The 27,215-nt window shown below is 45.5% G+C and overlaps 1 protein-coding gene across 4 annotated transcripts; it reads right to left on the bottom strand.

Moving 5' to 3' along the window:
• Nucleotides 1–346: 346 nt before the first annotated feature.
• Nucleotides 347–15,038, bottom strand: LOC109737702 (xanthine dehydrogenase). 4 transcript variants are annotated; one of them, XM_020296831.4, is made up of 15 exons: nt 14,797–15,038; nt 13,999–14,098; nt 11,185–11,293; nt 8,807–10,306; nt 7,517–7,792; nt 7,087–7,401; nt 6,037–6,276; nt 5,071–5,355; nt 4,775–4,996; nt 4,375–4,536; nt 4,105–4,239; nt 2,726–2,962; nt 2,479–2,652; nt 1,578–1,836; nt 347–660 (listed from the first exon to the last, which is right to left on the bottom strand). In XM_020296831.4, exons 1-14 carry the CDS (start codon nt 14,915–14,917, stop codon nt 1,594–1,596), a joined length of 4,119 nt encoding a protein of 1,372 aa, XP_020152420.1. In that variant the 5' UTR covers nt 14,918–15,038; the 3' UTR covers nt 347–660; nt 1,578–1,593. The 4 variants fall into 4 exon arrangements, with proteins under 4 accessions (XP_020152420.1, XP_020152421.1, XP_045085614.1 ...); XM_020296832.4 differs by having other exon boundaries at nt 13,999–14,111; nt 14,797–14,989; XM_045229679.2 differs by lacking the exons at nt 13,999–14,098; nt 14,797–15,038 and adding an exon at nt 13,745–13,839.
• Between the last annotated feature and the right edge of the window lie 12,177 nt (nt 15,039–27,215).

The following is a 27,215-nucleotide window of genomic DNA, read 5'->3' as shown; positions in this document are numbered from 1 at the left end:
TATCAATGCACAACAGGGGATGCCTGGAAAATACTCATTGCACGTTTTTGAATAAAAAAAAGCTTCCTTATTAAGCTTCTCGTTTCTACGGAAACACAAGGATGTCATCTGTATATAGTAGCTAATTATGTGATGCCAATGTGGATAGGATATTGCAATTCTAAGCTTATATACATTTGGTAAGGTTCTTTAATCTCCTTTAAGTGTTCCAACTAGAATGCATTTTCTGTTTTTTACGGTAACACAATAAGCATACCCTTTTTTACAATTACGTGAAGTGATGCAGAATTATTAAGAGGCAGACCTAACAGGAGCCACATATTAATTTACCGCGAGAGGACTGGGGTTGACATGAAGTGTTTTTTTAGATGTGGTACCGTTGAGCTAGGTTCAACCACATAGCATCTGTAATTTTAAAAAAAACTTAAAAACATATATGCATCTAAATTCTCAGCATGACAAGTTGTCGATGAATTTTGCAGTTCCCACGTCTAGCTCACTCTGTTCAATGTAGATCTCTTTAATATATATCACCGCAGTCCTGTGTACTTAACTTTGCTTCAGATCGATGCATCTTGAGTCTAGCATGATCTTATCTCAGTTACATTTTGTTGTCTGAGGTAAGTAGGTGTAGCTTGTCAGAAGTTGGCTGGTTTCCCCCTTATAAACAGAAAAATATAATTGGATTATGATCATTCAAATATGTATATGACAATCAAGCAGATTGATCAGTGTAACTTCTGAAAAAGGGTATGTAAAACATCAACGGTATACGCAGTATTTATTGGAAATTCAAAGTTGCACAGCACAAACAAACGGTTGCAAAAAAACAGATATTCTGATTTCCAAACTCTTCAAGCAAATCACAAATGTCAACTCTTGAGTCTTCCAAGTGCATGTAAATTGCTCAAAGATTAGTCTTCAGAGAACTCAATTTTGTTCTGCTTATTCCAAGACACAATAATGTTCTTTTTTACATGAAAAATACAGATATGTTAAGGACTTAAACAAATAGTAAGTTTTTTTACTAAGTGGGCTCATATTATGGTGCATGGTTTTTCGCTACAGAATTGTCAGCTTAGGAGGCACGAGGATATCGGGTTTGCACATATTCAAGATCTAACTAATACGACCCACTGCCAATGCGTGTATTTGTTAACGTTCTGTTCTAAAAGCTGACAATCTTGCATACATGTCTGACATACTCCCATTATTGCTAACATGGATCAATAGAGTAACCATGGAGTATCTTTCTTTCTTCACATTCTCTGCCATCGTTACTCTATTGATCCATGTTAACAATAATCTTGATTAGATTAGTAATAGTTGAAGTTTTATCGTCGTGCCCAAGATGGGTTGCAGTCAAGTCCCGAATCCAACAAGTTAGCATGGTTAGCAGGTTAAGAGTCCTAGTTCTAGTCAGAGTCTAGCTACGTGTTAATCTAATCAAGTACTAGAAGATCGCAAGAGTTTATACATGTACGTTGTTGATGGTCCTGATGGGAAGGTCAAAACAGAGCCTCCCCTGCTGCTCGCAACAAGATAAATTCAATGGGAATATGTAGACATTTATTTACCTTATAGGTGTTGCCACTATACACTAAGCTTGGGACGGTAATATACACTGGCAAATTTCTTGGTAATGGAGTCAACACACGCCATCCTTATTCTTTCAGGTGTTGCCGGGTTGTCAAGGGGGAACCAGTCGAGATGACCCTCCTCTGCCCTGGCCGCTGTGATCGCGTCTTTTATCGCAAACAAGACGGAGGAAGCAAGGAAGAACGGCGGCTCTCCTACAGCCTTGGACGAGTGGATGGCCTTTGGGTTTGGAACGCCCTGCAGTCAAGAGAATAAAGTGACAGGTTAACCAAGAGGACACCGAGCAAATGGAAATGAATACATGCCTTCCAAAACAACACAATTCAGCTATGAAGTTTATGTAGAAGATATTCAGTTTTATAAGATTCCACGTTGGCACTTGATTCTGTGCATAAAATGCATGTGGGAAATACCATCCGCCATACTGGTTCTTGCTTTAAAGATCAAGCATCTGTGGAAAACCTACATCTACACTTCACATTATTTCTTCCATATATGTCTATGGCCGCTGGAGTAGCAGAAAAGCCATCCTGTCAAGTTATCAATTGCATTTTTGACAAAAGAAAACACTAGCAGAATAGCCCACAATTAGCTGTTACGGTTAATACAGAGACAAAGGTTTAACTGTTAACAGGATAACAAATAAATGGATGAAAGGATCATATGTCTGGTTTCATTTTAAGTTGTTTTTGCAGTAGTTTTAGTGAACATTTTAGGCGAGATCCACACTATGTGTAAAATAATTCTCAGGCATTTCGAACCAACTATTGCAGTAGAAACACCCCTGATGTTTGTAGTCTCACTTCTACTGTTGCGGTACAAAACAACACCTTTTTCTATTGTAATATTTGAAATCAAACTGCAAAAATGGGAACTTACCTTCAACAGTGAAACCTTGAAATTGAGAGGTATATCATTTACAGAGGGTATTTTGTAAGAGCAAGGACCACGAGTGAAAAGGTGTCCAGGTCGGATCCACTTGTGGTTATCATCCCCCCATTTTAGCTCTTCCATGGCAGCCCAACCCAAACCTTGGATGAAAGCTCCTTCAATCTGGAATAAGCAATCGAAGTTAACAGAGGAATTCAAAAGGGAATATACGAGAGAAGGTATCATGTAAACATACCTGGCCAATATCAATTGCTGGATTAATCGAATAGCCGAGATCCATAACAATATCAGCTTTCCTTGTGTGGAAATCCCCAGTTAGGGTGTCAATCTCAACTTCTGCAAATGCGGCTCCATAGGTGAAATAATTAAATGGAGTTCCCTTGCCAGCATTCCAGTCAAACCCAATATCAGGGGTAATATAAAACCCATGAGCAGAAAGATCGACCCACTCCATGTAGCATGCTTCAGCTAACTGGAAAAAACAGAAGGTCACACCAAAATTAATCGGACTGCTAACTTTTTACAGCTGGAATAAAATGTATTTTCAATTCATTTAATTTTGACATCTTGTAAACGCATGAGCAGAAAGATCGACCCATTCCATGAGATTAAGCCTTTATCAAACGCTATATTTTTCATTTAAGTTAACATTATTCTTTCAATGGCACACTCTGTCGAGGTTTTACCAAGCAGTCTCAAAAGGGGCGAACTCGACTCGTTGTCAGCCCTAGTGATGAGATGTCAATCTCAAATGTTAGTGGAGGGCAAAGCTGACATTGCCGCCACTTCTCCGGATGAGTTGTATACTGCAATCCTGGAGGTGGCAACTTCATGGTAGTACATGTTACGTACAAAATGCAGACACAGTGTGCTAGGGAAGCACAAAGCTTTCTCCACCAATGACCAATCGTACATATGTGGTGAGACAAAACATATTTGCGTTTCTTGGAAATCAGCAGTAGTTGGCGCTTGGGGATCAAGGTGAGCTACTGAGGGTTTCAGGGCATTTTGCGGAGGGAAGGATGATTTTAATTGGCCAGATGGAGTTAAAACGTCTAGCACACTTTGCAACTCCCCTTTACAATTCTATTTCAGAGTTAAAAATAAATAGATGTCAAGAGAAAGGCGAGTTTTGATGAAGGGACAGAGGAAAACCAGCCAATATAGTTTCCAACCTGTTTCTTACTAATTTTAATCCCCTTTGTTGGCTAGTGGCTACTGTGGGCCTTGTGCGTACATTATATGTCAAGACAAATGAGTGATAACACACAGAGTATGAACATTAGCCATTTATCTGTATCCAGTTTGGTGCTAAACTTGAAGAGCCCCCAAGGGATATCAAGCTTTTTCATACTGTCTTAGAATAGTCCAATGCTTGAACTGGTTACCCTGTTGTTGGTCTCAACACTAGATCTATCAACCGCAGTATCATAAAAAGATGGCAACTAGCATAACCAGTAAAGTGTTGATATACGTAATGCAAGTATTGATCATATTTCGTTGTCATGGAAATACAATAACGATTTTCTACAGTTCACCGAGATTCTTCTGATGAGAATAAATAATGTTGTCCAACTACTCAAGAGTCAAGACAGAGAACATGATATTGATTACCTCAGCAAAGGACTTGTGGTTCCCCCTACTAGCAATGGGTTCCATCCGAGCCTTTATTTGCTGACAAGCATTCAAAACTGCAGCACCATACAAATCTGAACTGGCGGAAGCTGCTGTTGGTGAAGCACTTGGAACCTAAGCATATGAAATGCGTGATAACCCCATCGTTCTTTACAGAAATAGTACAACATACAAATAAGTACAAAAGTAAATATATCTTGTGTATACGGGGACTTGTGGCCCCTATGAGCAATGGGTTCAAAATCGTACCTTGTCCGTACTTGTCTCTGCGATAAATACACAGCTTAGGGGGATATCTAGTGACGAAGCAGCAACTTGGGCTATCTTTGTGTGTAAACCCTGTCCCATCTCAACCCCACCGTGTGTTACCAGGACAGTACCATCAGTATAAACTTGCACAAGGGCACCAGCCTGCAATTTTTCATCCATCAAAACTTGTGTTAGATTGAATAACGATGTAAATTAACATAATGTAAGCCATAGCTAAGGTTATACATAACCATTGTTCAGGAAATCGGTAACTGATAGCTGCTCGGCCTGCTTGGGAGTAGCCATTAATCGGTGAATCGGCCTACTAACTAGGGTGGGGGCATGGCCAAATTTGAGTGCGCAAAGCTAGCAGAGCTTTCTATGTGGGGAAGCTACTCACCTGATTCATAAATTTTGTAGTGAAGGATATGCCAAATTTTGTGGGAACCATAGCAATGCCTCGCTTTCGCCAACGATTATTACTGTTAAACACATTCACAGCTTTGCGAGCCTCCACAAAATTAGAAGATGCCTTTAGTTCATCCCAAACCGAATGTATCATACAATTCTGGAGCAACTGGCCATAATAAAGCACGGTTCCATCGCTGTGCAAATTAAGTTCCTGTAAACAGTATATCATTTACCAAAAAAATGATGTGACAAGGATCATCATCAACAAAAGATGTTCATGCTTACTTTTATCTCCTCGGGACTACGCCTGAGTTCCGTAGCCATGTGGTGAATCCAATTCTCTGCAATCAACATACCTTGTGGACCACCAAAACCTCTAAAAGCAGTATTGCTTGGGAAATTTGTAAAGCATACTTTCCCACTGGCTCTGATGTTGGGTATATCATAGACATTTTCCGACTCAAGCATAGCATGTTCCAAGACTGCAAGGGACAGATCTAACGTGTTGCCGCCATTGTTATAAATTTCGAGGTCTAAGGCCAGTATCTTCCCATCATTGGTAAATCCAACCTAAAAGATCAATTATAGTTAGGTAAAATACAGAAAAGTAGAGAGAAATTCGGTACTACTCGTATTTGAGCTAAGCTTCCACCTGTTATCATACGCAATTGATTTCAACATTACATGACAGTGGTCCAGTGTATTCACTGATTATCACTGAAAAATTCACATCTATCTTTCAAATCTCAAAACATGGCGCATATGGAGATGTTAGTCTTCCATAACCAATCAACCAAGTTGCTGAAATTATTTGCTACGAACTCAGCAGAGTAGAGCCATCAGACTCACATGTTAGCTTTCCCAAGGATCCAACACACGATCTGACAGCTCCATATGCACCAGGAACAGAAGTCCAAAACGCACAGACACAAAAGCAACAATTTGAAATTGGCCAGAGGCACATATCGTGCCTCGTATTTCTTCTACTGTTCTTGTATTTTTCTGATACGACTTGATGACTACCGCTGCTTATGTAGGAGCAACCAACACTCAATAACTCTACCCAGTCATACTCTATTTGAATCTACACGTACTCACAGTCTCATACTAGACTAGCGGCATGCAAGCTTACAACACACTCAGATGGACACGGACAACAGGTCCTGTGCGACTCAGTGGCCAGTTTGGATTAATGCAACATCACACTACTAACGATTTGGCTGAAAAGAATATACTGTTTGAACACCATACCTTATATTTCCCCAAGAAACTGTGCCTTTGTCCAGTTGTCATCATGTCAACATCCCTATCCAAAACAATCTTTACTGGCCTTCTTAGACAATAGGAAGCTACGGAAGCTGCCGCAGCAAATATTACTGATCTGGTTTCTTTTCCACCAAATCCGCCACCAATACGCTTAGTCTTGCAAACAACTTTTGATAGTGGAAGACCAAGAACATTAGCAACATACTTCTGATGTGTATGGGGAGCCTTAAGATAAAGAACATTTAGTCAAATAAGAGAATATATAAGACTGAGTGCATATGCAATGTTAAACAAACATGACACAAGACACTGGTAACAATAGACAAGTGAACTCACAAAAATAAGGGCAGGAAAGACAATACTACAATTTGTACAGGAAAAATATTTAGCTGAAAACTGCCAAGGCCTGAACAAACTGAACCAAGACAGGCACTCAACTTTGACGCACTTCTCATCGAAGAAAGAACTCTTTGATGAACCTTTGGTACATTTAATACACATGAGGCTTAATTTGTACTCCCTCTGTAAACTAATATAAGACCTTTTAGGTCTATATTAGTTTACAGAGGGAGCACTGAAGAATAAAAATTTCTGGCACTGAGTCATTAGGTGACTAGGTACTATGTAATATACAAATCCTTAGAAGTGAAGCCTCCTGAAAAAAAATGGACTGCTCCAGATGCTGGGCTATAGCCTATAATAAGCAGAAGCACTAGTTACAGTGGGTCCCGCCCCCTCTACCCCTGCCTCTTAACCTGACACTTAGAAGAGAAGGTATTGCTTTGCAGTATCTCTAGGTGAGCCTGAGTTTCATACTCCTTTTTCTAGATTACTTATTTCAGAAGAAGCTATTACTTTTTTACGAGCAAGCACCAAAGAACGCAAAGAAGGCACAAAATGTACATTTCTCGTTAGATTTGTGGTTCGTTTCTAAATTGGTTTTTCGTTCATAAAGCTATTGCTTTGGGAGCATCAAACATATTATCGACATATGAAATTCACATTATAAATTCAAACTTAAAGAACAGAGCATACTTGAGTAGATGAGATCATATGAATTTCATTTCCAGAATCAACTGGCCAGACAAGAGTGCATTGAGGTTCCATGTAGAAGTGCTCTTGACCTCCGACTTGAACTTCTCCTTCTATAACTTTATCGCATGTATTGGACGCAAAACATAGTTCAACATCCCCTTTCGAAAGGCATCTCGTGGTATGTGGATGAAAACTACCAGCTTTGATAGCTTCCTCTATTGAGAGGATTGCTGGCAGCTCAGAATACTTGACATTTACTTTATTTGCAGCAGCTTTTGCATTATCATGGGTGTCTGCCACAACGATTCCAATGATCTGCCAATGAGAAGAGAAAGGTGTAATTTGACAAAATAACAAGGATGGGGGACATCCCACCTCCCAAGTCATATCAAAACCTGTACGACTAAAATATCAGATCCAACAGATATACCTGGCCAACACAAGTAACGACATCAGATGCAAAAACCTCCCCATCATGGATAATTGGCCCAATATTCTTTTTTTGGAGGAATCTAATTGGCCCAATATTGTTAGCACCGGGCACATCTTTTGAGAGGAAGAGACCAGCGAACCCAGGGGAAAATTTGGCAACTGAATCATCAATAGACAAAATGCGAGCGTGAGCCTCCTTACTCAGTACCAGAGCAGCATGCAAGGTATTCGGGGGTGTCGGTGTGTCACCAACATATTCTGCCTCACCAGTCACCTATCATATTGGATGATCTAGCAAGTCACGAAATAAAATATAACAAAACAACCCCCCACTTTTATAGTTAGTTAGTTAATTAAGTCGTTAATTGTTAAAAATGTTTGTTGTTTCTTTTTTGTTTTTATTTTTTGTTTCTTCTATCTGGAGGTTGGTTGTATTTTGCATCATTTTGGCATGCTTCTGAATAAAAATGGCATACATTTGAATGTGTGGTCCAGAAAGAAATATTTTATAAAAGAACATTATAGTAACAGAAAACAAGACGAAAACTAGCTGAGAAAGCAGAACCAACTGGGTTCCAGTTTGTGTTAACCAGCTTCGGATTGTCCGATTCACACACCTAGCCCACTTTGAATTCAACTTCCATATACATAGGTTTGTAATTGGTTTGGATCTGATTCCAGATTTCTAATTAACAAAACCCTGGCCTCAGGTATAAAACATTGAGTTTGGCAGAAAAATAGAACACGGAGGAAAGACAGGATTATTTGGCTAGCATGGTGTGGTCAAAGATGCTGCCTTGGTATCAATGCCATCAAAAAGCAAGAGATTTACGGCATCGCTGAATTGGAGATCTAATAAAGCAGAAAAGAAAATGTCAGGAGAGATCTGATATTAAGTTAAGCCAAGGTCCAAAGTGAACTTTATATTTTCACAAGCTCCCAGCAGTGGCTAATGAAAACGAAGTTTACATGTGGAACTGAAAGGTGCCCAGGGGATTAGACAGAGACCAGGTCCCCAAAGTACGTTTTGTCCAAAAGAATCCCAAACACAACAAATGTAAGCAAAAAAGGAGGCAGATGATATTTTCCAAGCAGCAAGTTGTAGAGGTGACGAAGATGGGAGAAATATTGTACATCCGACACCAGGAACTACAAGATGCCTAAAAGTACAGGTACTCCTCATGGAAGTGGTTTGGCCAGGAAAAGTTCCATGTATTCTGATTTTGATGAAAGGATGACACAACTTAAAACTTAGATTCTGTATAAAATGCTAAAACATTAATAATACCTGAAGCATAGCTGACAAATGAACCATTGGTTGACCCACGGCAGTTCCTTGTCGCACTAATTCATAACCTTGAGTTCCAGTTGTAACAGGCCTAGTGTAAGACTGTATAGCTGACATATTAGCTACATCCAGCCCCTCCGACAATCCTTTAGTGTTCATCTCATGTGTCACATAAAGGAAAAATTTGAAAAAGAAACTCAAAGTAAGTGAACTGCGAAATTCAACCATTCCACCTGGTGCATTCTCTGCTAGTGGAATGTCCTCTTTTAACAAATTAAAGGCCTCATCCAACAATCCATAGTCCAACTTCTTTCCAACAAGGAAACTTTCAGTTTTTCCAGCTGTGAGTGGAACCGCAGCTACTCCTCCATAGACGATAGAGACATCAGATACTATCCAGTTTCCTTCAGCTTCTGTTATATGCACACGCATTCCAGCATTCACCAAAGCAATGTCATCCTGCCTCCTATGAGCCTGTTTAAATTCTTTGACATACTCAAATGGCCTTGTCCATGGTAGTATAACAGATAGCAATACTTCATCATCCTTTAAATCAACTTTACGGTAACCAAGAAAGAAATCTTTTGCAACGGTGGTCCTAACATTGTTGTTAACATCAATTATCTGGAATGTTGCACCTGTAGACATCCAAAGTGGATTTAGGTCTGATATTGGACTAGCAGTACAAATGTTACCACCAACAGAAGCAACATTCCTGATTTGCGTTCCCGCAAACCATTTTAGCTGTCGTAGTATTGCTTGGCAAGACGAAGTTTGAAGAGAACCACGCTCTGCAATAACCTTCTTTAGGAAATCCTGGAGCTGTGCAAGTCTAACTGCAGAACCGATTCTTAAGCCATCCTCTTCCACTTTAAGGGTGTGGAGTTCTGGAACATGGGTAACTGAGATCATGACCCCATATTGAGCATTCTTGAACTCTGTTTCAACTCCCACTTCGGAGTTACCAATGATAAGTTTCGCCTCTGGGTAGCATGATTTCAACTGCAGTAGCTGGTCTAGTTTAAGAGGTCTATACCACCTGACCCCGTTGAACCCATTCAGTCTAAGTGGCATAATTTTTCTCAACTGAAGTTCAGGAGGAAAAATGAGTTCCTTCTCATTGTATGCATTTCCATCAATTTCGTTATATGAACTAGGCAAGTAGGTTTTCACCGAAGACAATAATGAAGATTCATTGCCATTGACATCTGTCTCATTTCTGCACAAACATGGCTTCCCAGTTGAAGGGCAGATAGCTTTCCCATTGGCACTTTCTGAAGGTGAAGCAGTGTACAAGGAATCATCCGTTTTCGCAAAAACACCGAAGGCATCTATTATTGGTCTGTAGCCAGTACAGCGACACAAATTTCCTGCAAGGCTATCTTCAATCTGCTCTTTAGTAGGAGGTTGTTTACTTGATCGCAGCAGCGCATACATGGACATCACAAAACCAGGGGTGCAAAATCCACATTGTGAACCATGTGCCTCGGCTAAACGTTCCTGTTATAGATGTAGAGTCATAGACCATCACGCGGAAAATAGGTATGAAATAGATGTCGGGAACTGATGAAAGAATTTTGCTAAGAATTCCACTTTTTGTTCTCAGCATACAGTAGACTGTCAAAAATTAACACAAAATGGACATGTAACAGCTTCATACATGTCCACATTTTCAAGAAATAGATTTTAAGTAATCAACTCTGAGACAGTAAACAAGCTTAATGAATGGGTAGGGTTTCTATGACGACTTCACATATTTCGAGACAGTTGACCTAATTACATCATATGGCGTATTCAATCAAAATATAAACTGTCAAGTAAAAAGTTATACAGTTGAAATGCATTTTTCCTATACTGAACAAAATTGCTTTTAATCATGTTCATCAGTTTCTGCTATTTTTGCCAGTCATAGTTGACCTGTGTACTACTACTCTTATGGTAAATTTGGTGCCTCTATTAGCTAGATAGGTTAACACCACATGTCAGAATCAGACATACTGCAAATCCACACACCCCACCTACTGCGTATGCATGGGTAGGCTTTACAGCTAAAAAGTCTTAACATTTAACCTATGAGGAAATATGTAACTTGTATTTTCATGAAGTCATATTCCAATATATATGCACGTGCAGGTGTGTAAATATGTAGAAACCCATTACAATTGGGATATCACGTGGCCATATATAACACTCTAACATAACCGACATAATACCATATTATCATATAAGAGTTTAATAGATTCCATATCCACCATTTCACCAGCCAGTATGGAAATAAATTAAAAACAATAATATTGTTTACCTTAGTTAGGATCATATTAGTAACAGAAGTAGCTGCTACATGGATACCAACAAGTCAATCAAAAACAGTGCATCACCTGGACTGGGTGCAAACCACGTCGGCAATTTCCAATTCCCTCGACTGTGATTATGTGCATTCCTTCCAAAGAATAAAGTGGAGCCAAGCATGCATTTATTGCAAAGTGCCTAAATAATGTAATTATTTGGGTCAAAATGGAGCTCAGATTCAAGAAATGGGCAATAACCACAAAACATGCATAACAGTTAATATATAGACATTGAAAATATTGACTGAGCCTCCCGGGTCGCTCTCTCGGGCGACTCCGGAGGTCCCCGCCGCCACTCTCCGGCCGGCCTCCTCTAGCCCACCCCTCCCCTCGCCGTCGCCGGAGGAGGCCGCCGGGCGAAGCCCCGCGGCGGACGGCGGCGGCGAGGCTGCGTGCAGCCTCCTCTCCAGCCTGCTGCGTTCTCTCCTTCTCCCTCAGATCCAAAATCCCCCCCACGCCTCCTGCTTCCATGCTTGCTTGGCTACGGCTGCCGGCAGTCTAAATGCTTCGGCTGCCCCTGCTCTGGCCCCATGGCTGCCGGATGTGGCTGCTGGTCCTTGTGGACGGGGTGCTGTCCGGTAAAAATTTGAGCTGACGGCTTGTGTGGACGACTGCTCGGCGCGGCGGCTGAGTGGCCGGCGGTGGCCGCCGCGGTGGGCCTGCGGGTTCGATGGCGGGGGGTTGCGGGCACGGGCGTGCTAGCGCGGGGCGTCCCCGTCCTGGGTGCGCGCGGCCCTGGGCGTGTGGCGCGGTCGTGGTGGCGCCCGGTGCTGGTGCGGGCGGCCACGGGCGCGCGTCGAGTCGGGGGAGCTGCGGGGCGAGGTGGAACTGGAGCGGCCGGCGCGCCGGCTCCAGATCTGGCAGTGGTCGGAGCTTGCTGAGTTCCCCGTCCCCGATCTGGCGATCTTCGAGGCGGTCGGTCATGGGATGGTGCTCGGCGGCTCGGTTGGCGCTGCCGGCAGTGCTGGTGGATACGTGGCTTGCTTCTGGCTCGGGGCATGCCGGTCGTGATGGCAGGTGGCCTGGCGGCGATCTCGGGCTGGATCTGAACTGCAGTGGTCCAAATAGGGTCCTGTACGGCGGTGCTCTGGGAGAAATCCCTGCTCACCCATTGTGTGAGCCGACCACGACGGCACCTCCCCGGCGTCGCATACCTTCCTAGAGGCGTGGTCTTCGAGCTGTTCCGTGTGGATCTGCTTCGGCGTGGTTCAGGCCGTCTTGCTGTAGGGATGTGCTCAAACTCCGGGTGGGAACCTATCATCGACTATGTCGATGTCAGCAGCAGCGGCGTCTATGGACGTCGTCTTCCTCGCAGGAGGTGCCGCTGTGGAGCTCCAGCACCTATGGTATTTTGCTTTGTGGTCTCCGGGTGAAAACCCAAGATCGGGCTTGCCGGATCGGATGATGGTGTTGTGTCTTCGACAGCACTAACTCCTTGGAGGCGTCATCTTGGAGGCCCAAACCACGGCCCCTGTTGCTGTTGTGTGGTTGAGGCTGGTGCGTTTGGTGGTGGTGATGCGGCCAGCTTGGGGCCGACGGTGGTGTGCTTCTTTTTCAGGTGTTTCTCTTGGCTGTCCTTCGCGTGGTCTCCGCCCTGTTGCTGTGCATGCTCAAGACCCTCCCATGGTTGCCGTTGTGCTGCGGCGAGCTTTGGGCTCTTGGTGTTGTCTTGGTTCACCTTTGCTCAATGACGACGCAATGATGCCTCCCCAACCTGCTAATCGTTCTGACCGCCCGTGGCGGATCTTCCAGTCAAGGTTCGTGTTATGGTTTGGCACTCGTTGATTATGGTTGATCCTCTGTTGTGCCGTGGGGCTCGGTACGCACGCCGGTGCGGTGCATTAGGTTGTTTGCAGAGTCTTGGTATTGTGATCCCTCGACAGAACCCCACATCTACTTGTGTCTCTCGTGGTGTTGGTCTTTCTGCCTGCTAGCTAGGTCATGCCCTCTCCTGGGTGGCACTTTTTTCTCATCTTTTGTAACCTTGTTACCTGTATGATTTTCGGCCCAGTTTCCCTCATAAACGGGGTCAACTTGTTTAGGTTTTTGATCCGGTTTCCCTTATAAACTGGATCAGCCAAAGCTTAAGGGGTGACTCTTGGCTTTGGCAGCTTTTTGAGCAATATATTCAGGTGGGGATCCTCTCCCCCCCGGTGACCGTTCAAAAAAAAACAGTTAATATATAGGATTTACATTTGCCCTTAAAATGGTTCATTAGCAACACACGCCACTATAACAGTTAAACACCACATGTTGTAAATGCAAGCAAACTAGAGTTCGCGAATGCATGCTGTGTTTCAGCTAGAACAAAGCTAGCTGTGAAAGAATACAGACTCAGTAAGGGTGAATGTATTGCAGAATCTGTTTCACATTGCTATGTGAACCTCAGATTTTTTAGGATGTGTTTGGCTGAGGGAACCAAGTATAATGGATTGGAATGGTTCCATCCCCTGGAGAATGGAACGAGATGGAATGAAACGGTTCCATCTAAGTGTTTGGTACAAAGAACTGAGCAGTTCCAGATTTGGATTGGAGGGATGGAATGGAACAGGATGATTCCATTATGTTTTTTCCCGAAAAGGAGGATTACCCCCGGCTTCTGCATCACGCGGTGCACACAGCCATAGATGATTCCATTGTGTGTTTGGTTGGAGGAATGAGATGGAATGAATATGGTAAGCCACCTCCTGTATAGAAAGGGTGAGGTTACTATAACTATAGGCGCATATGTGTAAATTTCATCAATAACTAATTTGTATTTTAAATAACATTTCATTCAGCAAGAATAACTCAAATTAGATAGAGTGAGAATGACATGACTTGTTGAAGGAATATGATGCTCACTGTGATTTCTTTGTACTTTGATCATAGCATGAGACCATGACAGTGCAGGCTCCACATCCACCTTCACCACATCCAAGTTTTGTTCCTCGAAGGCCGATATCTACAATAAGTAGCTAGACAGAAATTAGAGCATAGTTAGCAAACCAGCATATGTAGATGATTCAGGTGCTATGTGTTAACTGTTAGTAAGTTTTACTGTATCTTGAGGGCTTGAAGCTGACAAATGCAGCAGCCTACGACAGAGGATGCTGGTGAGACTGCTCGAAGAAGGCGGCCACTAACTACGATGATGCCATGACGTCCACTGAGGTTCAGTTTGATGTATGCAAGGACGCAGGAGGATGGATGTACTGTACCTCCACTATTTATCTCTGTTTGTCAGTTCAGTCTCATTTTTACAGTAAGAGCACACTTCCAAATTAACTGTCTTAAGATGATAACAAAAACTGATTCTATTGCTACAGTGTACCAATAGAACAATGCGGTTGCTTTAAAACAAGTATACCCCAGCAAGTTTTATATTGCCAGAATGTAGCCAAATTAACCCGCAATGTGCTGCTATTTTTGTACAACCTCCTCCCCAAAAAGATGTATAAACTGTCCCTCCACCATAATGTGGTTGCTCTACAACAGGCATACACCAGCAAGTTTTTCTACTGGTACGATGGCAGACTCCGAAACGAACTCAGCGAACAATTTTACGATTCAGAAGTAGGAAACGCGGTAGAGGTCCTACAGCATTGCTTACATACAAGTGTGTAGGGAGACTGGGGAGGGGGAAGGGGGAAGGGGAGCGACCTCTGAGGTACCGGAGGAGGGTGAGGTGGGCGAGGCCGTCCGGGAGCAGGCGGCGGACGCCATTGACGTAGATCAGCGCCTCGTCGGACCAGTCCGCCGCCGCATTGGTGGGCGACCCCATGGGCAAAATCACCTCGCCAGTCGCCACCGCGGGGCGGAGGCTTTCTGGACCGCACGTTAAGATGGGGGTGGATGATTACGATTTGGATCGAAGTGCTGTGAAGAGAAAGATCAGTTCGTGCACTCTATCGAAACGTTTGGAGGAAGAAACAGATCCAGGCATTCGTTTCCAATCCTATGGCTTGGAGCCGTTTGTTTCCAATTGACTAGAAGTGGAAACAAAAATCATTAGAGTAACAGAATTAACATAAAAATCCAGGCATTCGTTTCCAACACACTACTCGCGAATTTCTGTTCCAATTTACTCGCGAATTAACAGAAAAAACGCGAGTAGTGTGTTGTATTTAACATTAGACCACATCAGAATATGCCAAAAATGCTTGAAAATTGGTTGTCATGGAGCAAATTTACAACTTAAAGCTCAAATTCCAATGAAAATGTGTGTTGTTTGTTGAGCTATGTAGAATTACCATAATGAGAATTTACTTCCCTTTCTGCCGATTATCCGTTCACTACATATTGCATACATAGTCCTTGGTGCAACCTGTGAAAGTGCGGGGTACTCTGAATTCTGGGTGCAACCACTTATGGATGGTGGCATGGATTTTTATTCAGTCGGCATCTGTCGTGGAATTGTCACGGCAGATGTCCTCGAGTTAGGACTTAGTCGTGGAGCCATCGCAGCTAGGAAGCTTGAAGGGGTTAATGCGGGACAAGGAACACGAGGGTTTATACTGGTTCGGCCCCTTATGGTGAAGGTAAAAGCCTACGTCCAGTTGAGGTGGTATTGATTAGGGTTACGATCACCAGGGAGCTAAACTGCTATGCCCGGCTCTCGATGAGATTGTTCTTGTCCCTAAACCGCTGCCGGGTCGTCCCTTTATATAGGGAGGCTGACGCCCAGCAGCTCTCAGAGTCCCGGCCGGCTCATAAAAGTGTCCGGCTCGGACTCTCAACTATTCTTGCCTTACACTACAAGTTCTACCATAATAACGATTGTAACTACGGGCTTTAAGCCATATCCGGGTCTTAAGCCCATCTCTGGCCCATCGTCTTCCAGCTTGGCTCCGGGCTTCTGGCAACGACCATATGAGTAACCCGGCCCCTCCTGGCGGGTGACTCTAAGGTCTATATCCTCAACATTAGGCCCCAGATTGATTTGAGCCGGCTTATGTCAATCTTCCATTTCTTCGACAGAAAACCTCCGGCTTACAATTGTGTGAAGGCCATAACCCGGCGTGACGTCATCCTCTGGACTCCGGATAATCCGCCGTGACGTCATCTTCCATTAAGCCCGTTTTTTACTCCGCCAGATCCGCAACGGATCTTTTTCTTTACTGTCATCCCGAAAATCGAGGCGTTTCGTGGGGAGATAACCACGCCGTGGTCTCCTTGATTCTCGCGCCCACTTATGAACTTGCCTTATAAATAGGCCGGCCCGACGGGCTCTCAGCCACTTCTCTCTCCATCTTCTTCCTCGTGCCACTGCTCCTCTGCCCAAGCTCCGCTACTGCCGCCGCCGTCGCGCCCCCGGTCTTCGTCAACCTTGGCCGCTGCATCACCCTGACTCGGACCAGACAAACGGCGGCAACCTCCGCTCCTCTCCAGCGTCTGTTTCTAGGTGTAGAAACTTTTCTTTTGTCCGACTATTTTGATCCAAATTTTTTACTGCGATGTGTGAAACCTGTTTACCACACTTAGTAAAAATTGCAATCCTTGAATCTCGGCGGTTTACAGTTCCGGTTTAAAGAAACCCCGCGCCATAGAACTTTCCGGCTTAAAGAAAACCATGCGCCATAAAATTTCCGGTTTAGCTGTGATAAAGCCTGTAGACAATCAAATTACTCTCAATCCCTCGGCGGCTTAAATAGCCCGATGCACTTAAATGTATACCATTAGTCCCCTTCATAAGCCGCCACCTTGACCTTGAACCGTAGATTTCTTCCGGCTCATAATTAACCCGGACGTTTTTCTTTTTATCATAGACTGCCGACTTTCACCATGCCTCCCAAAGCTCCCATTACTTGAAACTGGATGAGGTCCAATGTCACCAATGAGACCCTAGCAGATTTTGTCAAGTCCGGATATCTGCCCAAGAAGGACGTCATGTCCTACCGTGCCCCTGACCCGTTGTCACGACCGGTTTTTCAATAAAATAATTATTGAGAAACCAATCCCTGTTACGGACCAGCGAGGAAGAATTCCTTCTCACTGATAGACAATACATTGGTCACAGAAGAAAAATACCAGGAGTACTAAATATAATACAAAGTTGAGCAGAGACTGCCCAACAATTTATTACATGCACGCCGATAAAACAATACGGCGGATAGGGTGGCAAACTACTAACTCACGATAAAAACGGTGGTGGAAATATCATCGCGAAGCGAGTGACTTGATTCCAGAATACTACAACTCTTCGAGCGTCGGAGGGAGGCTCGAGAAGACTTATTGCGGGTGGCGGAAGCGTAAACGATACAAGTGACCAATATCCGGGATCGCGCACGACTGACTGGGACTCCTCTAGGCGTCGGACGCGCTATCAAACTCTTCATCCAAGAGATCGCCTTCGTCAACATCTGGCCAAATCAACAAGCCAGGTGAGTACTATGAAAGTACTCGCAAGACAGTTCGGACATAAGGTATAACAAATGCAAACATGAAGCACATGAATAAGTTAACCAGTGCGATCAGACAGAGATAATAAATACTGGGTGCCAAGCGAGGGTCTGAATGACGCCTCGAGCGGAAACTGCAGAATAGTAATACTGGTGCCAAATGAGTGTCTGAAAGACTCCTCGAGAGGAAAATGCGGAATAATAATACAGGTGCCAAACGAGTGTCTGAAAGACTCCTCGAGCGGAAAATGCGGAATAATAATACAGGTGCCAAACGAGTGTCTGAAAGACTCCTCGAGCGGAAAATGCGGAATAATAATACAGGTGCCAAACGAGTGTCTGAAAGACTCCTCGAGCGGAAAATGCGGAATAATAATGCCACAGTCGGGCGTCGGGGCGACACCACATAAAGGGCTTATGACAGAAAGTAAAGATAGTGCATGCCGCAGTCGGACGTCTGAGCGACATCACATAAAGGGCTTATATCGAAAGTGAGAAACGAGTACACGCCACAGTCGGACGTCTGCGCGACGTCTCATAAAGGGCTTATATTGTAACAATACAATAGTTCGAGAATATAATTTATCACAAGCACGAGACAAATATAATGTTAGTCCATCCACAGGGATAACAATGAAATTGAATTTACCACTTGAGCTTGTTCACCGGGGGCAAGTTTTCACACGGATAGATTTGGATGTAAAGTCTACATTACTGATCATGGATACGATGATTTGGAAGGAATTGACTCTGCAGAGTTTGTACTTAACCACAGCCAACGGATTTCAGTAGTCACGGGGACTAGTTCCGTCTACGGTGTTCTGGAAGGAACACGTCTAACCAGTACACACCCAATTTAACCATCCGAAGCCAGGGATCACCCTCGGCAACATTCAGGAAAAACCCTGAGTCGGGGAGGCTACAACCTCGCGTAGCATGGGATCAAATTTCTATACGCGCGCTATAAGGGGGTGCCCCCCTCTCGGTCCCAACCGGAAACACCCATGCCCCCTGACCGAATGACTGGCTTTAATCCTGGGCCAAGGTACCATCATCCCGGCCTCTCTGCTTGGTGTGTACACGGAAAGAGGTTACCAACTTACTAAACCGTATCCTGGCAATGAGGCATGTGGTGGCACGGAAAGGGGAAGGGACGATAACACGGCTCCAACCATGTTAACGTCGGAAAAGTCGGATGACACAAGGCTGGCATGCTACAACAGTACCACCTTGCTGCCCTTCATGTCACCACATGATTAGGCCACCTCCCATCAGAGGTCATCGCAACTTTGGAACATGCGGGAAAAGATCGATAACGTGGCTCCAACCACGTTAACGTCGAAAAGAGTCGGATGACGCAAGGCTGGCATGCTACAACAGTACCACCTTGCTGCCCTTCATGTCACTACATGATTAGTCCACCTCTCATCAGAGGTCATCGCAACTTCGGAACAACCGGGTCGTTGCCTTACGAGCAACGAGATATTTATCGACACTCACATGCCACGCACAAACTTTCACATGAACATGCAAAACATCTGCCATATCAAATGTTCAAACATGCTTGCCTGGTTCGGAGAAGTCGGAGTCTAGCTCGGCGAAGTTCGCGGCTCTGTCCCCTCTCCCGGAACCTACGGCAATCACGAAACGGGGTACTAACGTGAAAACCAACACATGCACAGAAACTTTGCTAAATATTTTTTCAAATAAATCCCATAAAAAACTATACAAAATTTGGAGATTGACAGAAAAAGAATCACTCAAAAATACCTTTTCATTAAAAAGTTATAAAGGTTTCTGTCCAGGGACTTATCTGTAATGAAACAGAAAAGTTCCAGGGTTTTAACTGAGAAAACAGAAAACGCTTCGGCTGGGAATGCGCAAGCGCAAGGAGAAAATGTATTTTGCCCGAAGGCGCCAACAGAAAACGGTTCGGGGAAATAAAACAGAGGCTGACACGCGGGGCCCGCATGTCAGGTTTGAAAGCTCGCCGGCGCCCGAAGACGGCGATGGACGCCGGCGTCGAACCACGGCGAGTTAGGAGAAACGGAGGGTACCAAGAGCTTCAGTGTCTTCTTCCGCGTGGGTGGGTGGTGGACTCGTCCAACGGGGAGCACCACGTCGACGGCGACACTATCTCCGGCGGACGGCGTCTCGGGTGAGGTTGGGGAACTCCGGTGGAGGGCTGCAAAGTACGAATTGAGGCGCGGGTCAGAACGGGTGATGCAAGGTGAAGCTGCTGGCAAGAGAATGGGGGCTGTGGAGCACACACGGGGGCGAATCGGGCTGGATCCCGTGGCGGGTCGCGGCGGCCGGAGTCGAGGAAGGAGACCTCCTTGCGGCTCTTCCAGTGGCTGGGCGTGCTCTAGGGGAAGTGTAGGGCTGGTGTGTGCTCGAGTTGAAGCTCGGGGCCCCTATTTATAGGCAGATCGACGGGGTGGCCGTGAACGGAGAATCTCCGGCGAGCGATTACGGCGGAGCAGTGGGTTGGCAGGGGGTTTGAGCGGTTGAGCAGCATCAGTGGATGTTACGGGACTCGTTTTGCAGCTAAACGGAGCTGGCCCTGGCGTAATGGCGTCTGCCCACGGTGAGGTGACCGCACGGGCTCAACGGCGGCAGAGAGCGCGCTCCGCGCCCTGGGGTTCACGACGAGAGCGGCAGCGCATTCGGGGGAGTGGACGGCCACGCGGCGGGCTCCGGTGGTTTGGGCGGCGCTGGGTGGAGTCGGCGGCGCCGTGTCTCCCGCTGGCGTCCGCAAAGCCGCCGCCGGCGTCGGTCACGGGGCGGCGCACCTTCTGCTGCTCGTCGCCGACGCCCGCAAGATGCCAGGCACTCGTGCGGTGCAGGAACGAGAGGGCGAGGACGAGGAGCAAGGCGACGCGAGGGTACTGGCGAGATCGATGCCCGTCTCTGAAGAAAACGACAGTGAGCACTGAATGAACTCTGAAGTTAACTGAACTTGACAGTGACCATGCACTGCAGGTGTTCGACAGTAGGTTTTGGTAAAGAGATAAAATTTTCTGGGGCTGTAACTTGGTGAGATGATCACTCAAAGCACCCATGGGCTGCATGAATTTACTTGGAATTTTTGGAGAAAGTTTTGAATGAATTTCACCAAATTTGCCAAATCTGGTCCAAACTTGCAGCTGATGTAGTTTGAAAATTTTGAACTGGAGACCAGTGGATCTTCATGGTTCTAGGTTGAGGGTTCAAAGGACTAGGAGGGGAAAGAAGTTTGGTGGTAAAAGTCCAAACAGAAAATGGAGTTCCTTTGTAAATCTCCAAGTGCTATAAGAGAAGACAGAAATTTTTTTGAATAGAATTTGAATGGAAATGATCACATGAGGAGGTTCAACTTGCTGGATTTGATGCAAATCATGATCCAAAGGTGAGTGAAGGGTTAGGAGAGAGGATTTGCACTAATGCCATGGCAAGAAGGAATAGTTGAAAGTGGCAAAGTACTTTCCAAAAGCCATAGTGCAAATTCAAGAAAAGGTTTTCAAAAGTTATTCTCTCAAATGAAAAACATTTTGTCTTGAGCCCAAATGAAGAGCAAGAACCTCCAAGACCAAAGGAGGATCTTGGGTGAATTCAAATAAAATTTTTGCCATAAAGAAAAATATTTGAGAGTGAGAGTTCTCTTGAAGAAAAAATTTTAAATCACTCCCTTCAAGTCAAATAATTTTTTTTGAAAAATCCAAAAGAAACTTGGGTGTCACAACACCTACCCCCTTAGGAAAAATCTCGTCCTCAAGATTTCTGCTGATCCTCAAATAGATATGGATACTCTGCTCGGAGGAAATCTTCTCTTTCCCATGTGGCTTCATCCTCAGTGTGGTTGCTCCACTGGACCCTGAAAAACTTCGTCGTTTTCTGACGGGTCCTCCGTTCAGACTCTTCTAAAATCTTTACTGGCCTTTCTCTGTAGGTGAGATCTGGTTGCATATCAATGTCCTCATGAGGTACATGTTTCTCCGGGTTACTCACACATTTCCTCAACTGCGAGACGTGGAATACGTCATGGACGTCTGACAGCTCCTTGGGTAGGTCTAGCTGGTAGGCTACCGTGCCTCTTCGTGCCTTCACACAAAATGGTCCAATAAATCTTGGGGCTAGCTTCCCCTTAATTTTGAACCGTTGCAGACCCCTCATAGGAGATACTCGGAGGTATACGGAATCACCAGGTTCAAAGCTGACCTCACGATGCTTCTGATCATAGTAGCTCTTTTGTCGGCTCTGTGCTGTCTTGAGTCTGTCCCTGATTTGTTTAACTTTTTCCTCGGCCTCCTTAAGCATATCTGGGCCGAAGATACGGCTGTCACCTGTTTCTGACCAATTCAATGGGGTACGACACCTCCGTCCGTACAATGCTTCAAAGGGTGCCATTTGCAAACTGGTTTGGTAACTGTTGTTGTACGCAAATTCGGCATACGGCAAACTCTCTTCCCAACTGGATCCATAGGTGAGCACACAGGCTCTTAGCATATCCTCTAGGATTTGGTTTACATGTTCTGTTTGTCCATCTGTCTGAGGGTGGTATGCTGTACTGAAAGCTAGTTGCGTGCCCAGAGCTTGTTGTAGGTGATCCCAAAATTTGGAGACGAATTGGGTGCTTCGGTCTGATATTATAGTCTTTGGGACTCCATGCAAGCAAACTATACGGGAGAGATAGAGTTTTGCCAGTCTTTGTGTGGAGTAGGTAGTCTTCACGGGAATGAAGTGAGCAACCTTGGTTAGTCGGTCTGTGATGACCCAGATGGCGTCATTTCCACGCTGTGATCGGGGTAATCCGACAATGAAGTCCATTCCGATTTCATCCCATTTCCACTCCGGTATCCTGTTAGGCTGGAGTAGCCCTGCTGGCTTTTGGTGCTCGGCCTTGATGCGCTGACATGAATCGCAACAAGCAACGAATGTGGCTATATCTCTTTTCATACCGTGCCACCAAAATCTTTCCTGAATGTCCTTGTACATTTTGGTTCCTCCAGGATGGATCGAATATGGAGCGGTGTGGCTCTCCGTCAAGATCTGTTGCTTGAGTTCCTCAATGTTAGGTACGCAAAGTCTGTCCCGGTACCATAATGTTCCTTCACTGTCCGTGACGAATTCTGAAGTCTTACTACGGTTCATTTTCTTCTTTATGCCTTCGATACTGGGATGTCCCTGTTGGGCCTTCTTGATTTGTTCCACTAGGGTGGGTTGTATCTCCAGGTTCGATATGGTGCCCTCAGAGACTAACATCATGTTGAGCCGAGTGAACTCTCGCTGAAACTCAGGCCTCAAGTTTTGCTGACCGTCACTGTCCGGGCTGGGGTTTCGACTAAGGGCATCGGCCACTACATTTGCTTTCCCTGGGTGGTAGTGAATACCGACGTCATAGTCCTTGACCAGTTCCAACCAGCGTCGTTGGCGTAAATTCAGCTCTGGCTGTGTGAAAATATATTTGAGGCTCTTATGGTCCGTATATATTTCACAACGATTTCCCAACAGAAAGTGCCTCCACTCCTTGAGTGCATGTATGACTGCTGCTAGCTCCAAGTCATGTGTTGGGTAATTTTCCTCATGCTTTCGCAGTTGCCTGGAGGCATATGCGACAACTTTGCCATCCTGCATTAGTACACATCCGAGACCTTTTCGGGACGCATCACAAAACACCTCAAAGCTCTTGTGTATGTCTGGTACGGTTAAGACTGGTGCGGTTGTCAGCTTTTTCTTGAGTTCTTGGAAGCTCTGCTCACATGCTTCCGTCCATACGAATTTCTTGTCTTTCTTGAGTAGTTGGGTCATAGGCTTTGCCACAGTGGAGAATCCTTCAATAAATCTCCTGTAATATCCGGCCATTCCTAGGAAACTCCGCACATCTGTAACATTGGCGGGCGGTTTCCAGCCCAGTATGGCCTTGACCTTTTCTGGGTCTACGGCTATGCCTTCTTGGTTCAAAATATGGCCCAAGAAACCAACTTGTCTTAGCCAAAATTCGCATTTGCTAAATTTGGCGTACAACTGATGTTTCCTCAATTCTCCCAAAACCATCCTGAGGTGCTCAGCATGCTCTTCGCGTGTCCTCGAGTAAACCAGAATATCGTCAATGAATACCACCACAAATTTGTCCATGAATTTCATGAATACTTTGTTCATGAGGTGGACGAAGTATGCGGGGGCGTTTGTTAGTCCAAACGGCATCACCGTAAACTCGTATAACCCATATCTGGAAGTGAAAGCTGTCTTGGGAATATCTTCCGTCCGTACCTTCAATTGGTGATATCCCGATCTCAAATCAATCTTTGAAAATACTTTAGCTTGTGCGAGCTGGTCAAACAAATCATTTATCCGTGGCATCGGGTATTTGTTTTTGATGGTGACCATATTGAGGGCTCGATAGTCTATGCATAGTCTCAGTGTCCCATCCTTCTTCTTGGCGAACAATACGGGCGAACCCCATGGTGAGGAGCTGGCTCGTATAAACCCCTTGTCCAGTAATTCCTTTATCTGTTTCTTCAACTCCACCAGTTCTGAGGGTGCCATTCTATACGGCTTCTTATAAATGGGAGCGGTGCCAGGTGCTAATTCAATGCTGAATTCGATCTCTCGGTCTGGTGGCATACCTGGTAGTTCTTCTGGGAACACATCAGGGAACTCGCATACCACTGGCACCTTTCTTAATTCTGCGATGTCCATCTTGTTCAGTTTTGGTTTCTGTGATCGGGGCCTTACTTGAGCGGAAACTCTTATAGTCTTGCCGTGATGGTGAGTGAGAATCACTGTCCGATTGAAACAGTCGATGAATCCTTTGTTGGTGGTCAACCAGTCCATTCCTAAAATGACATCCAGTCCTTTACTTTCCAACACGATGAGATTCGCGTGGAATGGTAGTCCTTCGAACTCAATGACCACTCCCTGGCAGTAACCCTAAGCAATTTGCTTATTTCCGGGGGACTTGATGATCATAGATTTTTCCAAGGGGAGTATCGGAAAACTATGTTGCGAAACAAAACTCTTCGAAACGAACGAATGGGAAGCTCCAGAATCAAACAAAACCGTGGCAGGTACTGTGTTGACAGGGAACGTACCGAGCACGATGTCTGGGGCATTCTGCGCTTCTTCCCTGGTCACGTGGTTCAAGTGACCCTTCCTGTGGTTGTTGCTGGGATTGAAGTTGTTGCGCTTGGGGGCTGGATTGTTTCCACCATTGTTCGGCTTGGGTGCCGAGTCTCTTGGCTTCGGGCACTGTTTAGCATAATGCCCTTGTTGACCACAAGCATAGCAGGTGACCCCTGGACGGTATGTGAACTCCTTGTCTCTGGCATGAAATTGTCCGACGGGTCTTGGCTCAGTAGCCGTGGATCTCCTCGTGTCTGTCCTTGGGACCTCAGTCTTGCCTCGGTTGCTACGAGCAAGAGTCGTCTTGTCCCTCTTCCGCTTGCGGATATCTTCCAGACTACGGCGCTCATTCTCCAGGGTGATGGCCTTGTCCACCAGCGTCTTAAAATCCGGAAAGGTGTGTACAATCAGTTGGCATCTTAATGCTGGTGCCAGGCCGTCCAGGAATTTTTCCATCTTCTTGTTTTCTGTCATGTGCTCGTCGTAGGCATAACGAGACAGTTGGGTAAACTGGCCGTTGTATTCTGTGACGGTCATGCCTCTTTGCTTCAGGTCATCAAACTCTCTCTTCTTGATCTTTAGGATGCTCCTGGGAATGTGTGCCCCACGGAAGCCTTCCTTGAATTCTTCCCAGGTGATGTTGTGTTCCCTGGGGTGCATGTGTAGGAAGTTCTCCCACCATGCTGCGGCTGCTCCAGTAAGGTAGTGTGGTGCATAAAGCACCTTCTCATGATCTGAGCATTGAGCGATAATCAGTTTCCTTTCAATCTCACGAAGCCAATCATCGGCTTCCAGTGGCCTGTCGGTGTGAGCAAAAGTTGAGGGGCGAGTCTTCTGTAACTCAGATAACTTGGAATGTGGTTGATAGGGTTCACAGTGGTTTCCCATATTGATGACATGGTTCATCTTCTCCTGGTGCTGTTGCTGGCTTTGCTCGAAGAGACGGCATACTTGAGATAGTGCCGCTTCGCTGTCCTGTTGGCTGGACTGACCCCGAGTGAAATTGTTGCTGGTCTGTGTTCCGTAAACCTCTTCTGGCTGATTGGGCATAGAGCGAGTCCAAGGGCGAGACATTTTTCCAGTCTGGGGTATCATTTGCAAAACCCATGAGAAAAACCGTGTGGCGCAGGAAAACCCTTGCAAAGGCAATAATCCAAAAAGGCTTCAAGGTTTTCAAGAAACACAAATGATTTTCACGGAGAAGAAGTGCTTAACACAAATCTTACATGCGAAAGCAAACACAAGATACATCACTCAGGTTGTGCGTACTCAATCCTGACATGTTATTAAAAACTAGCGTACTACTCCGGAAGGCAGCAAACACACCAATACAAACTAGCGTACAGATAGAAACAACACATCATACAAGCAGGCATAACACGCGGCTACTCGGTGCTCTCAGTCGGAGATGGTGAAGATCTCCTTCCCCTTGCCGAGGGCAAGGCTCAGCAGTCCAGGAGAATCAACCTCCTCCTCTCTAGCTGGCTCCTGGCGTGCGACGCTGCGCTGCAGTGATGGTGCGGGGGCGACTGGCGGTAGAGCGCGTGCGACAGGCGGTGCGGCTCTGACTGGAGTAGGAGCGATGACTCGGTCGAACTCCTCAGTGGTAGGCAGACGGCAAGCAGTGGCCAAAACGGCCGGTGCATACGAGGCTGAAGACGAGACGAATGTCAGAGGCGGCGCCGTGTGGAGAAGCTCCTTCCTGCTGGCAGGACCGCCCCGGACTAAGTCCATGCGGGCAGCCACAAGATCATTTACGAGGTTGTCGAAAGACTCCTCCAGAGCCTTGAGATACTCCACAACCATCTCGATGGCTTCATCTCGCTCTCCCCGATGGCAGGTGAACGCATAGTGGCTGGTGTAAGGCACATGGCATGGGAGGTAGCGGTAGCGATGAGTCTTCATCGTAGGAAGGATATCCCGAAGGCGAGCTATCGCCTCACGGGCAGCCATCTGCATGGCATGCCTCTCCGTAGGCATGGCCCTTCCCGTAAAACGGAAATGGCGAGCAGCAGATCGTCCTCCCCTGAATTGCACCACAGCCTGGTGCATAGACACGTCGTCACTGAGCTTGTGCTGATAGAGTGTGAACTCCGGGCGAGCTGCTGGCCCGATCGCGAGCTTGGTGATGGAGACGAGGAGCTTGACAAACCCCTCGGGCACGTTGGTGAACACTCGATTCTCACAGCCGCTGCCAGCCATCTACAAAAGTAGGCAAAAATTCTGAGTAGCCATGTCATAAATTTTATGATGACCAACAGAAAATAGCTACAATTGCAAAATGCTGAAGAAGCATTAAAGACGCTAATAACCGATTAGCGATCGCACCTAGTGGCTTCCTACAGTCAGCCTGGCTCTGATACCAAGCTTGTCACGACCGGTTTTTCAATAAAATAATTATTGAGAAACCAATCCCTGTTACGGACCAGCGAGGAAGAATTCCTTCTCACTGATAGACAATACATTGGTCACAGAAGAAAAATACCAGGAGTACTAAATATAATACAAAGTTGAGCAGAGACTGCCCAACAATTTATTACATGCACGCCGATAAAACAATACGGCGGATAGGGTGGCAAA

This window comes from Aegilops tauschii, chromosome 6, assembly GCF_002575655.3.
Source record: "Aegilops tauschii subsp. strangulata cultivar AL8/78 chromosome 6, Aet v6.0, whole genome shotgun sequence".
Taxonomy (NCBI): domain Eukaryota; kingdom Viridiplantae; phylum Streptophyta; class Magnoliopsida; order Poales; family Poaceae; genus Aegilops; species Aegilops tauschii.
Note: the sequence above shows the minus strand (reverse complement) of the source record. Positions and strands in the feature narration are given on the sequence as shown.

Coding starts and splice junctions, on each gene's coding strand:
- LOC109737702 (XM_020296831.4), bottom strand. CDS start 14,917: ATGGGGTCGCCCACCAATGCGGCGGCGGACTGGTCCGACGAGGCGCTG. Junction 2,653..2,725: donor CAGCAATTGATATTGGCCAG/GTATGTTTACAT, acceptor TGCTTATTCCAG/ATTGAAGGAGCTTTCATCCA. Junction 1,837..2,478: donor TCAAGGTTTCACTGTTGAAG/GTAAGTTCCCAT, acceptor TCTTGACTGCAG/GGCGTTCCAAACCCAAAGGC.